Raw genomic sequence first — 16,203 nt, forward strand, 5'->3', positions numbered from 1 at the left:
GTGGACAAGAGCAAAACATTGGGAAAAAGAAATGAGTTGTCTAATACAACATGGAAGTAACGGAGGGAGCAACAGTGCTGCAGAGAAGGAGCTGGTGGTATAGTGGGCCATAAACTGAGCAGAAGTAACATTATGGTATTATTTAGACAAACTCCTGCATTGTGAAAGAAAGTGAAGGGAAGAATAATAAATAAAACCAATTTTTCTGCTTTCCAGCATTGGTGGAAATTTATTCAGACTATCATTTTCCAAAAAATGCAAACACTAGGCAAAAGCCCCAGAACAGTAGTTCTGCTTACTAAGTGGTTTAGAAAATACAGGCAAAGCTTGAGAAAATTGTTTTCTTAATATAGAAAACAAAGGACAAAAGAGGACATGTGATAATGACCTTCCAATATACAAGAGATTTCCTCCAGAGAGAAAGGTGACCAGTTGTTCTGAGTGTGTACTGAGAGTAAGACAAGTAGTTGAAGTAATTTGCCACTGACGTGTTTCAGCTGCAGGCTTGGTGTTGGTAAGGGTAGTTCAGAACTAGAGTAATTTTCTTCTGGGATTTATGAAATGTGTGGTGTCGGAGGCTTTCAAGAACAATTTAGATAAGCATTTGTCTAAGATAAGGAGTATGAAGTGCTAAGGTGCTGTGACAGGAATTACTTAAGTAGATAGGGACAAAGAAAAATGCCCATAGGCTGCTCTTTTCTGTAGCTGATATAAAAAATTTATAGTCAGCAAGTTAAGCATCCAGATTCTTGCAGTAAAAAAAAAAAAAAAAAATTGTAACTGTAAAAATTAGAGTGCAAATTTGAAAGGCTCCGTGCCATTCTGCTGCTTGAATGCCAGAAAGCCTGGAAACCACTCCTAGCTGGACACAAACTAGTTTTCCTCCTTATGAAGAGCTCCCTGTCCTCAGTCCAGCGGGGAGAACTTGTGGTTGGTCTCATGCTGTGCCCATTGGAGTGGACTCTGGCTCGTCTTCAGCTTCATCTGGAAGAAGGATTTGTGGGAGGTAACACAAGGAAAGACTGAGGGCTTAACACTGTGCAGTGTTCACCAGCACAACTGGTAATGCTTGTTAGCTGTCTGTGCTTGCCACAGTGAGAGCTGACCTGTGGTCTTTTTCCTTCCACCAGGTCATCGAGCTGCGGAGGCCTCTTGACTCCAGGCTTGAGCATGTTGATTTCGAGTCCTTGTTCACATCCCTCAGCGTGCGGCACCTGAGCAGGGTGTTTGCCTCCCTGCTTCTGGAAAGGAGGGTGATCTTTATCGCAGACAAGCTCAGGTAATCCTCTTGCATTTCTTTAAACAAAATGCTGCCAAGTAAGGAAGGCTTGAGAAGACTGCAGTTACTGATCTCTCTGCCTTGTTCTTTTTTTCTTCTCAGTTCTTTTCCAACTTCTTACCTGATGTGAGTAGGGCTGTACTTCCCAGAAGTGCGGAGCTCAGGCTGCAGCTTTGCAGCTTGCAAAAAGCATGTTACATCTCATCCCCAAGGAGAACCAAATTCCCTTTCCTCCAGATGGCTTTAGAGCAGAGGCCTGGTGCTAAATAAATGAAACCCCCTCCTTTTGCTCCATGATGCTGCAGTGTTCCCCACTGAGCTGTGCTGGAGTTTCCAAGGGTCAAGCCTCAGGCAGAGATCACCATCCCTTCTGGGTTGCTCCCTGATGTCACATCTTCTTAAATCTTTAGCTTTTATTTTAATATTGGTTTCTGAAGACTTTTTTTCTTTGAGGGATAAAAGTAAAGGATGCAGTGAAGGGGAATGAGACAGAGGACTTCCCCCTTCTATTTTGAATCTGCTGGATTTGCTTTTCTTAAAATTTTTTTGTTTGCTCTCCTAAATTATGAAAATGGGCTCAGGTTTCTTTAAGGTCTTGTGCAGCTGGTGGCTGGCATCTTTCCAGCCCTTGAAGCACTTGAGGATTCAGGGAGGAGAGTTCCGCCAAGGCTGGGGAAAGAAAAGCTGCCTGGATGAGTAATGACACTTAGGAGCACGCTCAGGTTTCAGGAGCGTCCAATGCCCCTAAGCTGTCTGTTTTCACAACTTCCAGCCAGCAGGCTGCACCTCTGGGACTAAGTGCTGGGACAAAGGATGGGGAGGCCCCTTCTACAGGAAAGTTACGGGAAAAATTCATCCTGCGGGGATCCGGGGCTCTCTGCGGGCAGAGCTCAGGCAGTCTCATCACAGGAATAGGAAAGCTGGAGAGAGGGAAGCTGTAGCATCCAGGCAGCACTGCCTGCTTGCAGTTTTTGGCAGCTGCCTTGGTTCAGGGAGGGGAAGGTTTGCCTCTTTATAATCACTGATACTTTATATGCATAGATACTTTGTATTCTGGATAACTAAGCCACACATTTCATGCAGAGCATTCAGATTTGCATTGAAAATGGGAGAATTCATCCAAACGCTGCATTTCTGTGTAGCACCTATGATTTATGTGATAATTTATGATAACAGGCTTTGTTTTCAAAAGTTTTTCTCCTCTACTGTAGGACAAATTTTACATCTTGAGAAAATCTGATAAGGACACAAGATGACATTTTAATGTCTACATAGAGGACTGGGGGGTAAGAGTAAATGGAAGGGAATTTTTTTTTTTTCTTTTTTAAGGCATCACTTTGGAATGAACCTTTATTTACCAGATCTTTTCCTATCGCATCTTTATATGACAGCACATCACCACGTATTCTGGTGCGTGTTACAGAATATCTCTAATTCAAAGCACATCGATGGGTTTTGGTGTTTTTTTTCCCCGCTGTATCTTTTGTTAGTATATCCAGGATCCTTAGGAATGAGTCCAGCTGCCCAGGCCTGTAAAAGAGAGTGGGAGAGAGATAGAGAATTGTAGTTTCTAGAATCTCTAAATATACCATAAACAGCTTTCTTCTGTGAAGAAAAGAATTGTCACATTTTAAAGATCCAGGGTCTGTCAGGTCACAGGGCTCAGATTCAAATATTTGTCATAGATTTGCCAGCTTTCTACAAGACATTTAATGTTTGATGTTTCTGAGAAGACCTTGCTCTGAGCAATTTCGGGAGAGTCTTTTTGTTTTCCTGTAACAAAATGTGAAGTTTCTCAGGCTCATTTTTGTGGAGAAAAAAAACTGCAAATGACCCCAAAGACTGTAAAGGCTTGAAAAACAGAAAACAAAGAAAATAACCCTCAAAAATAAGTATTGTATTTTAATCCAGTCCAGTGACTTGAGTGCACAGAATTGGCGAGCCTTTCATAAGGTCAACAGTCTCTTTTACTTGTTGGTGGAAATTTCATGTTTTGAAAGCTGATGGTATCATAGATACAGGATCTTTTGTCCAAATGATACTTTTCCTGGGACCAGGAACACATTGAACTCAATGAATATTAAGTAGTATTTACTTTAGGAGTGAAAATGCCAATTTCAGAGGAAAGAAAAAAAAACCCACTCTGGCAATAGCTTAAGAGAAGAAAAAAACCGATAAAAGCAGCTGTTGGAAACTGCTCAGAGGTTAGGAATGCTAGAAATAATCCAGCTGAGATGGATTAATGGGGAGAGTGCAGGTGACATGGTGGAAGATGCATAATAAATTACATTTATGATTCATCTTTGCAGTTCTTCATGTGGGCACTATCAATAACTATCTGTACGTGTATGTAAAGGTGCGTCTGGGTGTGAGTGACAGAGAAAATGATGTGTGTAATTTATTTACATCTTTTAATTGCTATAAAATAAGTCTGTGGGAAAAGAAAACTGAAAGGTCGCTTGCCAAATACTGTGTGAACTGTGAAATGTTTTCAAGCTGAGACAAAAAATGCATCTAACAAGTGTACAGCAAGTGAAATACTTTGTCTTTTCCATCTTTAGAATGAACATTGAGTGTTTTTTAAAGACCTGTCAATCCAAAGCTTGGCAGCGGAAAAGGAAAGAATTTGGTTTATTAGTTTTTGGGTGGTTGGTTTTTTTTCCCCTCTATTGCTATGGAAACTGGCATATGCATTGCCTCGCAACCCAGGAAAATGACTTTGTTAAAACTATGTTGGTCTGTGTAGTCTTCTATAGCTTTTGTTTGCTCCTGCACTGTTAAGTTTAGTCCTGGGGCAGTGGAGGCCGTGGCACGGGTTAGACACTGCAACACAAGAGCTGCTTTTGTTTCCAAGTGATGCTGCCTGGCACGCAGCTCGAGGCACTGAAGACAATGATTTAGAAAGCATCTTCCAGGTAAAAATGGCCTGATTTCACAAGGTACCTAGAGCTGAGGGGAAGACGTGTTAGATTCAGAGGGCTTTTTAATTCAGGAAAACTTACATGGGCTTAAAATCAAGGCACTGTTTTTCCAGATCTCCTCAAAAGCCTGTTGTGGATGTGACCAACTCAAGCCTCTATCCCTGCCAGAAACCACAGCTGTGTCAACAACACAAAGTGGTCATTGTTATCAAAGGCAGATCTGAAAAAATTAGAGTAGACGCTTTAAATCTGGTCATCCCCAGTAAAAGGTAATTGATCATCAAAAAGAAGCCTTTTCCATGTGCTACAAAAACAAGTCTGGGACTGTGACTCCCAGCCTCCCAGATTTCTCGTTTTTGTGTTGTAATTAGGGAGAAGAAGAAACCCAAGGATGAAGTTTGAATGTCAGATAATAGCATTGTTTTTTCAGAGCATCTTAACGCTTGCTTCTTCACCTGCGCTAACCTGCCACGTCGGTGGCAGGCAGTGACGATCCCCGCAGCTGGTGGAACTTGGCATCATCCTGGTGGGATTTGCAGCAACGCTGCGCAAAGTCACGGGGCAAAGTTTGGAAGCTCCTGCGCCTGTTAAATGTTGTAAACCAGATCTGCAATCCATCATAAGTAAATCCAGATGTGACACAGTGTCAGAAATCCAAAAGTGTTTGTAAAATGAATCCTATTGTAGCAGAGCTTATAAAAAAGAAAAGAAAAAAATGCGTAATCAAACAGTCTAAAATTGTCAAATGCCAGCATATTTTCATCAGTTTGGTCAGTTCAGGGAACAGTGGGCTTCCTGGCATTAACCTCCAAAAGGCTGATTGATTCAATAGCGGTTTTCAGAAATCATGAACTATCCTAAACCCAAAGAGAGATTCAGCTTGGGGGTCTTTTTAGCATAGGCGCTTGCCTTTGGAGTGAAAAGCTGGAGACCTGTAGTCACTCTGAAGTTCGTTAGAAAAGCAGCCAAACTGAGCAGCCAGTACCCTTGCTTAGAAGCTGTTGCACGTTGTCACGGTGTCTTTAGAGCAAGTCAGGCTAGTCTGGGAGCAAGTTTTGCCAGGAAAGGAGGAAGAGCTGTTGTGTGCAGATTCTGTCTTGGCCACATCTGCTGAAGGTGACTACCAAAAAGCAGCAGCTGCACAGGGTGCTGTGTGATAGGTTTTTGCATAGGATGCCATGTGGTGGGAAGGCCTTGTTGTTCAAGCAAACAAATGTCACAAATTGCTGCAATGTCATTGTTCTGACCAAGGGAGCGCTCAGCCAGAAGATATCTGTGTGTCAGTCTATATCCAAATCAGCCCTTTAGGGAGAGATTTGATACAGTTCTTTGTGTATATCGATACTTTTTAGCCTCTGTACTAGCGATATCTCATTCAGTCACTCTTGCAAGCTCCTGTGCAAGCGACATCAGACATGCAGCTCAGCCATGATCCCTACAGGAGGCTGAACAAACCCATGAAAATGTGCTTAGGAACTTGAAAATGTACTTTAAAGACCTACAGTGTTGTAAGGATTAGCTGCTGAAACCAAAAGCCTTAAAAAGCAGTGTCTTTGTCCCATTTGAACAATTGGCGTTGAACTTCTGTGGCTGGAGGGTAGTGCATGGCACTCTGTAGAATGCACTGTGACACACTAGGTAGATCTCTTCACTCCTGGTGGCATCTCCAAGCAAAACACAGCAGTCTGTGGCAGTATTACTCCAATGGCAGCAGTCGTCATCAAGGCTGGGGCACATACGTCCTGGGATATCAGTATTTCAGTAGGGACATTGGCTGTAGCTACCCAAAGCCATTGGCTGCCTGCATAAGAACCCTTGAAGGGGTGATGGACATTGAAATAAATAGTGCTTTGCAAATGCATTAAACCGTTCAGGTTGTGTTAAGGGATGCGCATATCTCACAGAAAGAGATGGCCACCCCTCTACTGCTCTCTGGTGAGTCTGCGCCTGGAGTACTGTGTCCAGTTTTGGAGTCCTCAGCACAGGAAGGACACGAACCTGTTGGAATGGGTCCAGAGAAGGGCCACGAAAATGAACAGAGGGCTGGAGCACCTCTCCTGTGAGGACAGGCTTAGAGAGTTGGGGTTGTTCAGCCTGGAGAAGAGAAGGCTCCGGGGAGCCTAGTACCTGAGGAGGGCCTACAGGAGAGATGGGGAGGGACTATTTATCAGGGAGTATAACAAAAGGACCAGGAGTAGTGGTTTCAAACTGAAAGAGGGTAGATTGAGATTAGATATTAGGAAGAAATTCTTTACTGTGAGGGTGGTGAGGCACTGGAACAGGCTCCCCAGAGAAGTTGTGGATGCCCCATCCCTGGAAGTGTTCAAGGCCAGGCTGGATGGGGCTTTGAGCAACCTGGTCTAGTGGGAGGTGTCCCTGCCCGTGGCAGGGGGCTTGGAATTAGATGATCTTTAAGGTCCCTTCCAACCTGAACCATTCTGTGATTCTATGATCCAGCTTGAGCAGTGCCCAGAAGTTCAGTGGCCACGTTCACTCTCTACACAGAGTGGTACCTGCTGTATTATGACTGTGATGTAGTTCAGGCAGCCTCCTCCGTCGCTGCTGGCTAAAGAGCATGTGGTCACACGGATGGCATAAAAGGACTATACCATACTGGATTCTTTTGCAAGGCTCAGTAGCTGTGGTGTGAATCAGCAGTCCCTCACTGCTTATTGCAGTGCTGTATGCGAGAGAAGGAGGGATCTTAGGCTTGAGTCATTCCAAAGGACCGAGGTTCTGCTGGGCTCCTGGCAAGCTGCGTCTCCCTGAGACTATCTGCAGAACAAGTCTGACTGAATCATACGTGGAAGAGCTACCTCAATGTTACTTCCTCTGTGTCCATCTCTGAACTGCTTTGCCTCCAAAGGAGGTTCTCAGACCTCAGTCCTGTCAGTATTGTTCCTTGAAAATGTCTGCCCAGTGAGAAATGTTCCAGAGCAGAGATCACTAGGATTCATGCTGGAGGCGATGAGGCATTCACAGATGGAAGGGTGGAAGGGGAAGCTATCTTTACTTCCCACTGCGTGGTACATACAATTTCAGACTTACACAGCTCTGTGACTTCCACTAACTGGACCTCAGCCATCTTTCCTCCCACTTAATCTCTCACGTACCATGTGTACTCGCTGGGACTTGAGAGCAGGGTTGAGGGAAGAACAAGCCACCATAAATATAGCAGGAGACAGCATGCCGTAATATCTCACCATGCCATAAATAACCATATACTTCAGCTGCACACTGTTCCTCTGTGGAGTTACCTGGAATCACAGAGATCCTTTCCTTTGTTTCTCAAATGCTGTCCGTAAAGGCAGTTCCCAGTTTTAGGCAGGAAAGTTGGACGTGCCTTCAAGATCAAGGGTTTGTAACAAAGGTGAAACTTCTAACGCTTCCACCTTCAACCTCTCTTCAAAGAAGAGGAAGTCCAGTGGTGGTGGTCTAAGAGCAGTGCCACAGTGTGGCGCACAAGTGATGACAGGAGTTGTTCTTTCAGCTTTCACCATGATGCTGCTGCTTTTATTACGGGGGCTATTATCAGTCAGAAATTGAGGAGTGGAAAATATGCTCTGTAGTAATGGAGAGGAAGAGAAGTCTCTGCTTTTGCATCTGCTAACCTGGCCTGAAATGTATGAGTGTACAAGTAACACCGCCTCAAAGGGGACAGTTTTTAAAGGATCTCATTAACTTGGAGTGCGCTTCTAAGATGGCACATTCACATCTGTTGCAGTTCCTTTCAAAATTAGCTTGTATGAAAGATATGAGAGAAATAATCTACTCTGATATTGTTCCCACATTTTTTCTGGGTAGGTTTGGCTTTTTTTCTAAATGTTCCTGTTTCTTACTAGCTCTATGTATTCCCATTATTTTCGTTTTGTTTTTCTCCTATTCGTTATCTACCTTGCCTGTGTGGTAGACACAGCAAGACATGGTCTTACTGGTGAGGGCAGTCACAGCTTGAGAGCAGTGACAGAAGAGCAGCCAGTGGGAATGAATGCGGAGAAGGGAGGGGGATACTCTAAGACCTTCCTAAACAAGGATGTGGAACTGAGGGGGTTTTACCAGCTAAAGGCTTAAAGCCCGTTCCCTACCTGTTGCAGTCCTAGATAAAATTCTCACGTGAAGCAGATTGCAGCCTCTCCCCTGAGATTTACTTATCTTCGAAAAGCATCATGTGTTTAACAATGTTTACTGCCTGATTTCTTCATACTGATGTCCCAGCAACCATAACTGTGTTCTGCTAAACTGAACTTCTCTGATGGAAGCCAGCCAGCTGTAGCCCAGCCGCCACACTGCTCAGCGTGTGTTGGCGTTACAGCACAGGGATTCAAATCCACCAGACTTAGCTGGAGCTGGGGGGGAAGGGAAAGCAGGCTTCACTTTTCAGAGAGAGCTCGAGTCCACACCCATGAAACCCCCTTCCCTCTCAAATCAGCAATAAACTTCCAGATCCGGGATGCTGAGTGTAAATTCCCCCATGGAGTTTAACAGGAGCCAGCTGGGCGCCCTTCCTCGGCGACATGACTCTTCCTGGCTGCACCAGCCTCCCTCCCCTCCTCCAGCCATTCGAGTCCTGGATGCTAGTAAAACAAAATGACGTGATGTACAGGGTTTATAGTGGCGAGCCTTCCCCCTCCCTTGATGCATACAAATGCTTCCAGACCCAGAACGGATGAGTAACTGGTGCCCTGCAGCAAGCTCTGCTGTGTCTGCCTGCCTCCTGCCAGAGAGCTGATGGGGTTTCTGGACAGACCCTCTTGGAAGTTGTCACCAAAGGTGCTTCCAGATGAGCCGCTGGTGGTCTTTGAAGGGGGAAGAAGGAAGTCTGTGGTCCTGTGAGCCGCAGGCAGCATCCCGCAGAGGCCTGCCGTGTGCACCCCTCCGGGGATTTCACACTCCTGTGGTTCTGAGTAGCCTTGGCAGGCTTCGCAGGCTGTGGGGTGCCTGTATAGCCTCGGCTGGAGGTGGCTGCCTTCCTCCTTCCCCCATGTTCCAGCATGGCTGCTAGGAGCTATTGTAGTGATTGGAACTGATATAAAAGCATACCATTGGAATGCAATTACTTCTGCTAAGGGTTGCCCAAAAGCAAAGCATATATGCTGCACAGGTAGCAAGCCAAGGGGCAGAGGTGGACCATGGTGGAATGACGTGCAGAAACACCTGGTGACTTTGTGGCTGCAGGCTGCACCCAGGGATTTGCTGGGGAGTCCAAGCAGGTTGTCCAGCTGAGGCTAAGAGTATGGCCAATGGTAAGTGAGCCACAGTTGGGCCCAACAGATAGTTGCTGTAGTGGTGGACCTGGCTTCTGCGCCCCACAGCTGTGTGCTGTCTGTGCTGGAGAGTGTAGCCCCTGTGCATTCAGACCTGTGGCTTTCCCATGGGAACAGCCACAGAGCCATGCTGTGGGAGAATAAACTCGTTTCTCTAGTGAAAGGCAGTAGCATGGAAGACCCCATCTGACGTTTTCCATCAGGGCACTAGAGGAACAGATGCTGGATTCAGTGGGACCAAGCTCTTGTCACATGTGTGCGGGCCAGGATCATCTTTCATAACCTGGGCTCCTACCTCAAATTATTGCTCCTAAAACTGAAAAATGGGGTCAGAAATCTGAGAAAACCCCTAGTAATTACAAGGATCAATTGAACAATTGAAAGAGCCCTGGTCTCTAGGAAGCACCACTGATCTCCTGACTGACCAGCCGTTGCCCTTTGTTGTGTTTCATCTTCCAGCACTCTCTCCAAGTGTTGCCATGCCACAGTGGCCCTCCTGTACCCCTTCACCTGGCAGCACACCTACATCCCTGTGCTGCCGCCTTCCATGATCGACATCGTGTGCTCTCCCACCCCCTTCCTCATCGGCCTGCTCTCCAGCTCCCTGCCCCGCCTGAAGGAGCTCCCAGTGGAGGAGGTGAGCCATGCCCCCACACCGCAGCCTTGCTCTTGGTTGCTTCCAGTGGGCTGAGTTGTCTTCTGTCCCAGAAAGGCTGCTCTCGAGAGTCTGCCTTGGCAGCTGGCAGCATGAGGGAGCTGAGCTCTCGTCCTCTGGCTCCTGCGAGCGTGGGGATGAGGGAAGAGGCGGACATCCCCCGGGGAGACAGAGGTCTGCGCTCTGCCTTGTCTGCAGCTTGGGAAGGCGGGGGGCTGGGATCTCCTACCGTGGGGCTGCAGCGGGTAGGAGATGATTTTAAGTTTCTGTTGGTTTCTGCGTAGTGCTGTCTAGGGGCTAAGCACAAAGTCTGCCAGGCTTGACATATAATTGCTACAAATTGGCCAGGATAGCTGGCCCTCTGATTAACACAGGTGCCTAATGGAAGGGGTAAATAGTTAAGAACAAGGTTCGTGGTGCACAAGGGTGGACGCAGCAAGGCTGAACATGATCGGGGAGTCATCTCCCTCCCTGCCCACCCAGGGGACAGCAGTGCAGCACATGGGGAGAAAAGATGGAGCTCTGACCCTGATGGGGTGGTGAGGAGCGGTGGGATGGGCTTGGAGCACGGCCTCCTGCTGCCCAAGCTGTTCTGCGGTTTGTGGCGACATCGTTAGAAAGCCGCAACAAGGGCTCCGCTTTTGGCTTGCGCTTGGGTGCCTGCTCCAGCTGCAGTGGTGGGTAGGAGGAGCAGGGGCAGGGCCGAAGCATTTCCTCCAGAGCAGTTGTAGATTAAGATAAACTCCAATGATGGAAATAATGACTTCCCCTTTTATTCTTGCTCTGTTGTTCTTAGGTCCTCGTTGTTGACCTTGTAAATAACCGGTTTTTGAGACAGGTGAGCAGAGCTATTTCGTATCCTCCATCTTCTATCCCCTTCTTCCATGACACCTTACCTCCATCTGTGTTTGCTGACCCACCTGGGTGGCTGGATCGCTTACTCCCATGCAAACTGTGGCAGGATTTGTGATTGGCATTGTTATACGAGTTGCTGTGTACATGTGTAATATGAGAGTCCCAAATCACAGCTATTGAGGACCAAACCATTGTGCATTCTCTCTTTCTCTTTTTTTTAAAGAGGGGAAACGGTGCTACTTGAGCACTGCAGGTCCTTAACGGGTCCTTAAATGGCATGCTGTAAGGCTGAGGGCAGAGCTGGAAAGCCTCGGCTTAGCACTGTCTGCTGGGGAGCAGCGTGGGCTCTTCCAGCCTATGTCTGTCAGTCCTGCTCCTATCACGTACCTGGCCTGGAGCGGGAAAGGGAGCCTTGATTTCTTCAAATCCCTTCTTGCCTGAGGAGCTTGTGATTCCTTCCTCCTTGCACTAGGTATGACACAAGTAGGAAGCTGGTAAATGGGAACCCAGCAGTTGCTCTGCAGATGAAATTGCCTGCTGATTTTTACTTCCCTTTGTTGTGGAAAGGAGGAGCAGGATGTTGAAGGGAAGTGGGCAGATGAACGAACGTCCTTCTGGCCTGGGAAGCTAGTTTTTCCCCCAAGCTCTTCAGCAGATCACTGAGCAGTGCTGGCTGCATCGGTCTCTGACATGTGTCAGGTCCCATGGGTGGGAGGGGACGAGCACATCTCCTGCTGCAGGATGTAGCGTGTGGGTGAAGGCCACTCCTTCGGTGCAGTTCTTGCTTGACAGCTGCCTTAGCTGCAGGGAAATGCTTTACTTCGCACCTCTCTTTTGGAGGTTTAAGCTAAATCACACTGTCTCAGTCAGGGCACACACTCAGCGGCAGTTCCTTGGTCTACGGGAACCCATTACGCCTCCATAACGCGATCGGTGCCTGAGCGGAGCTGAGCAGGGGGTTGTGCTCACCTGGCTGCTCGCCAGCATTGTTCAGATACATCCTCTTTGTGGTGGTGCGAGTGCTTGCAGGCAGACAGTGGGGCCACCGGTGAGCCCTGCCCAGTAGCCTCCCAAATAGGACATCTGAAATTCTTCCAGAATAGGAGAATGTTTGGGACAAGACACCCCCTTTCTTTTTCCTCTCGCGCTTCTTGATAGTCCTGCACTGGGAGGTGCTGGGAAAGTGCCAAGTGTATTACAAGTTCTCCCTCTTCCTTTCCTCACAGTTCATTTTTAGTGCTCCCCCTGCTGTGCTAGGGACGGGTTAGGAGCTGGTGAGGAGAAGGGCAGGGTCTGGCCATGTCCGGGTCCCAGGCCCTGAGGAGGTGGCTCTGTTTTGCAGATGGAAGATGAGGACTCCATCCTGCCCCGCAAGCTGCAGGCTGCCCTAGAGCACATTTTGGAGCAGAGGAACGAGCTGGCAAGCGACAAGGAGGAGGGCCCTGTCAATGGCAAGCAGGGTAAAGCACAGTGCCTTTCAGCTTAAAACCACGTCTCTTCCTGCCTCTTTTTCTCCTGTCGCTTCTTAGGGGAAAACTAAGCTTGTATTGAATTTAACACCACAGAAACTGGAGGTAGGTGAGGATTTTGGTTGAAGCTGTGTTAAATATTCTGTTGCACTGGGGACAATTCTCTTTGCGTGAAGAGAAACAGTATTTGCCTCTTCCTGGCTCTGTCTGTTTTCCCCTACGGCTCCAGGGAACCCCTTTCGGTGGGGAGGGGGGTGTCCCACAGGCCTCTCTGCTGCTGACCCCGTGAGTGATGCAGGCTCCTCTGGGGGACAGGCCCCCTGCGGAGCTGCAGTCTCTGAGGTGGCTGTGTAGCTCACAGGTGACTGGGCTGAGGCGGCTCTTTCGGGTGCAGCAGGGGCATCTCCTGGTTGCAGGGGAGACAAGACAAAGCTGCGTGGCTTTCAAGGGAGTAGTAGCCCAGTCCTCTTCCATGGCAAGCACTTCCTAGGATGCTCTCTGTCTTGGGCATCTTTTCCTGCTCAGGTCGTAAAAAGCCAGGGAGTTTGTGCCCAGGGCTTTTCCTAGCATGTTCTTACAGTACTGTCCTCACCGCTGCCTCTTTCTTTTCTCCTTAGAGACCAGCCCTTTGAATGAGGTGGTGTCAGAGGCCTTTGTCCGTTTCTTTGTGGAGATCGTGGGCCACTACTCCCTCTTCCTGACCCCCACCGAGCGAGAGGAGCGGACCCTGCAGCGCGAAGCTTTCCGCAAGTCTGTCTCATCCAAGAGCCTCCGACGCTTCCTGGAGGTCTTCATGGAGACACAGATGTTCGGGGGCTTCATTCAGGAGCGGGAGCTGCGGAAGCAGGGGGTCAGAGGTGAGGGGCTCTGCCTGGGTTCTGCAGTTGTGGAAACTCCACTGTTGCTCCCATAAGAGCTGGCACATGCTCACCAGCCCCATCCCCTGCACCGTGATGCTGGGACACCAGGAGGTAGGGTATGGGTAGATGGTAGGGAAGCAAGAGTGCAGGCTGATGGTTTGTTCTGACACCCCTGGGTGGCCTTCAGGGAGTCACTCGGGGATTTTTTTGTCTCTGCTTCCTTATCTTCCCCAAGGGGCACATCGCCTCACAGGAGCATAGTGGGACATAGTGGAGAACGGGGGCTTTTTGTGTGTGATCTGGTAGTTTCTCATTGAGGTTGGCGTTACAGGCACCCTTCACCGCTGCAGTAAGGGACATAAACAGTATCCTCCATGTGTGTGCCTCTTTGTTCCATGTTGAATTCCCATCAGGACCGTCACAGAAGGGGTACACTGCTGGCACAGTGTATGGATTGGTTATAGCTGTTTTGGCTAGTAGAAAACATGAATGCGCATGTCCTTCCCAGAGCTGCTTCTGTTGTTTCACTCCTGTTATCCCACAGTCCCAAGGGCTCTACTGGGAGCTGAAGTTTTTCATCCCTGCTGCTGCTTGATGCTGGCTTAGCCGTTCCCCGCCAGGCACCAGCGAGCAGTGGGCACTTGAGTAGGTGGCTGAGTAAAAGAGGTTAAATCTTGTGTGACGATTGTTGTTGACTTGTTTTTTTCTGCAGGTCTGTTTGAGGTACGGGCTCAGGAGTACCTGGAAACACTTCCCAGCGGGGAGCAGAGTGGAGTCAATAGGTTCCTGAAAGGCCTAGGTAAGGAACTAGCAAATCCCTTGGCTTCTCAGGAGGCTTGGGCTTCTTGTTGCCTTCAGGTTTGGCAGCAGAGAAGCTGCTGAAGGGTGGTAGGACTCTACTAGTGACTGCATGTGGCTTCCTGCAGAGCAGCGCTCTGAGTCTTGAGTGATCAGTGCCTGGCCATGTATCCCTGCTCCAGCACCCTGTTGGCTCTGTCCCCTGGTCTGCCACTTGTCTGGAGGCTGGTGGGGAACCAAAGTTTGGGCCATGAGCTATGTCGTGCCTTCCAAAGGATACAGACAGGTCTGAGGATGCAGTGGAGCAACCAGTGACTCAGGGGTGGTGGAGGCAGTTCCTGATGGGGAGAGTGACACAGCCTCCACGACCTTCAGGTTTGCCCTTAGGGATCAGTGGTGGGAGTCGCCCAGGAGTATCCTATGGCTGAATCCATTTTCTGCTGTAAGTGAGGCTAGACGAGAGCTACAGACTGAGGTTAGGAGTCCTTGATAAGTCATTGGACATCATGGCTAAGAGAGTTTGATCTTTTGTTCAGATCACATCCCTGGCCCTCTTGTCTTTTCTTGGCCATTTAAGAGCAGCAGTGTCAGTGAGGCCGGTGTGCCCTGCCTCTTACCCCCACACGCTCTGCCCAGGTGAGCTTAGTAATACCTTCACCTTCCAGGACCACTGGGCAACTGGGTTTCTGGAACGTGTGTCTGGGAGCTTGCAGGGTCCCAGTCTGCAGCGCTGCCCCCAGGGGATGGGCAGAGCTATGACCTGCTCTGCAGGCACCTACTTGAGCTTTCCCGGGCAGGCGGAGGTGGGTAAGGACCAAAGGCTGGCAGCAGGAATGATTCTCTGCATAGGCCTGCATGGCTGGTGGTGAGCGGGGGGGAGAGTGACACTTGTTTTACCTGTCGCTGTGGGGAGTCCATTTTCCTTTCTCTCTCTCCAGGTAGCAAAATGAAATTCCTCCACAAAAAGTAAGAGCGAAGCACATCCCCGTTCCACAGAAGAGAATGGCTTTACCATTTAACAGCAATAAATCAGACTATTATCATCTGTTTCCATTCGGCCTGCTCCCAGGAGCCAACAGCCTTGGGCGAGCTGACTACAGCCAGGACGTGCTCGCATGGATGTGTGGTGCCGCAGGAAGATTTGATGGCTGCGGGGCTGCCGGGACAGGTTTCTGGATATCTACAGTACCATGCACTGGACCAAGCACTCTCTGAACTCTGCACTAGCACGTTGCAGGCATCCCAGCGGATTGGATCTCTTAGCTAGTCAATTCTTTGTTTTGTTGTATTTTTTTTCTATTTATGTTGGGGTTAGAACAATTATTAACCAATGACTCTTGCCCTGCCTCCTCTCCGCCTGGTGCTGCAGGAGGCCGAAGCAGGACTCCCACGGTACTGAGCAGGCAAAGCTCGGGCATGGAGGAGGGGAGGAACAGAGATGTATGGAAATAGGTCCCTGCAAAGCGAGGATGCTGAGGGCTGCAGGGGCGATGTGGACTGACCGGGAGGAGCTTCCAAGCAAGGGAGAGGGGGTGAGGGGGAACCACTAAACCTACTGAGGACTTGATGGGCCGGCCAGCTCCTCGGGCGGCTGTGCCAGGGTGTCCTGGCACGCAGAGAGGCCTTTCCTTACGCAGTGTAATTAAAACCGAGTGGTGTAAAAGGCATGTGGACCCTTGGTGTTTTGGGGAAGGTTGGTGAAGCCGGAGAGGACATCTAGGAGCTGAGCCCTTGGCTTGGCCAAGCCCTCGGCTTCCCCATGAGCCTCGCAGCCCGGGTGGCCTCGTTCGCTCGCCTGGCTGCCTGCAGGGGGAGCCGAAGCGGAGCCTGCGTCTGGAAGGCGAGACGGGCTCTCCTCTCCCCTCTCAGGTGTTGCTGCCGGGGGTGCAGTAGGAAGCCGGAAAGGGGAGCGTGCTTGCTGCTGCCTTTGGAGCTCCTGGGTGGGGAGGAGGTAGGACGTGCCATTGCCCCCCTCCTGCTGGCTTCTCTGCCTGTTTTGGTGGGGAGGAGAGGTGGGGAGGTGTCAGGGGAGGTTTGAGGAGCTTGAGGGCAGGATGAGGGCTCTTTCCAACTGGTGCAAAAGCTTTTTCCCTTGTACCACT

General features: G+C 49.1%; 1 protein-coding gene across 5 annotated transcripts in view; it reads left to right on the forward strand.

Annotated features, from left to right (window-relative positions):
* Positions 1-15,799, forward strand: part of DENND2A (DENN domain containing 2A) — a 63,362-nt gene extending 47,563 nt beyond the window's left edge. For 4 of the 5 annotated variants that reach the window (XM_054193371.1, XM_054193341.1, XM_054193351.1 and 1 more), the window contains 7 exons: positions 1,131-1,279; positions 9,924-10,101; positions 10,916-10,957; positions 12,317-12,434; positions 13,061-13,300; positions 14,016-14,102; positions 15,040-15,799. In XM_054193371.1, the coding sequence (XP_054049346.1) occupies positions 1,131-1,279; positions 9,924-10,101; positions 10,916-10,957; positions 12,317-12,434; positions 13,061-13,300; positions 14,016-14,102; positions 15,040-15,071 (846 nt within the window). In that variant the 3' untranslated portion in view covers positions 15,072-15,799. The remainder of the gene's footprint in view (positions 1-1,130; positions 1,280-9,923; positions 10,102-10,915; positions 10,958-12,316; positions 12,435-13,060; positions 13,301-14,015; positions 14,103-15,039) is intronic. The other variant, XM_054193331.1, reaches the window with a different exon arrangement.
* Positions 15,800-16,203: the final 404 nt, after the last annotated feature.

This window comes from Rissa tridactyla, chromosome 1, assembly GCF_028500815.1.
Source record: "Rissa tridactyla isolate bRisTri1 chromosome 1, bRisTri1.patW.cur.20221130, whole genome shotgun sequence".
NCBI lineage: Eukaryota > Metazoa > Chordata > Aves > Charadriiformes > Laridae > Rissa > Rissa tridactyla.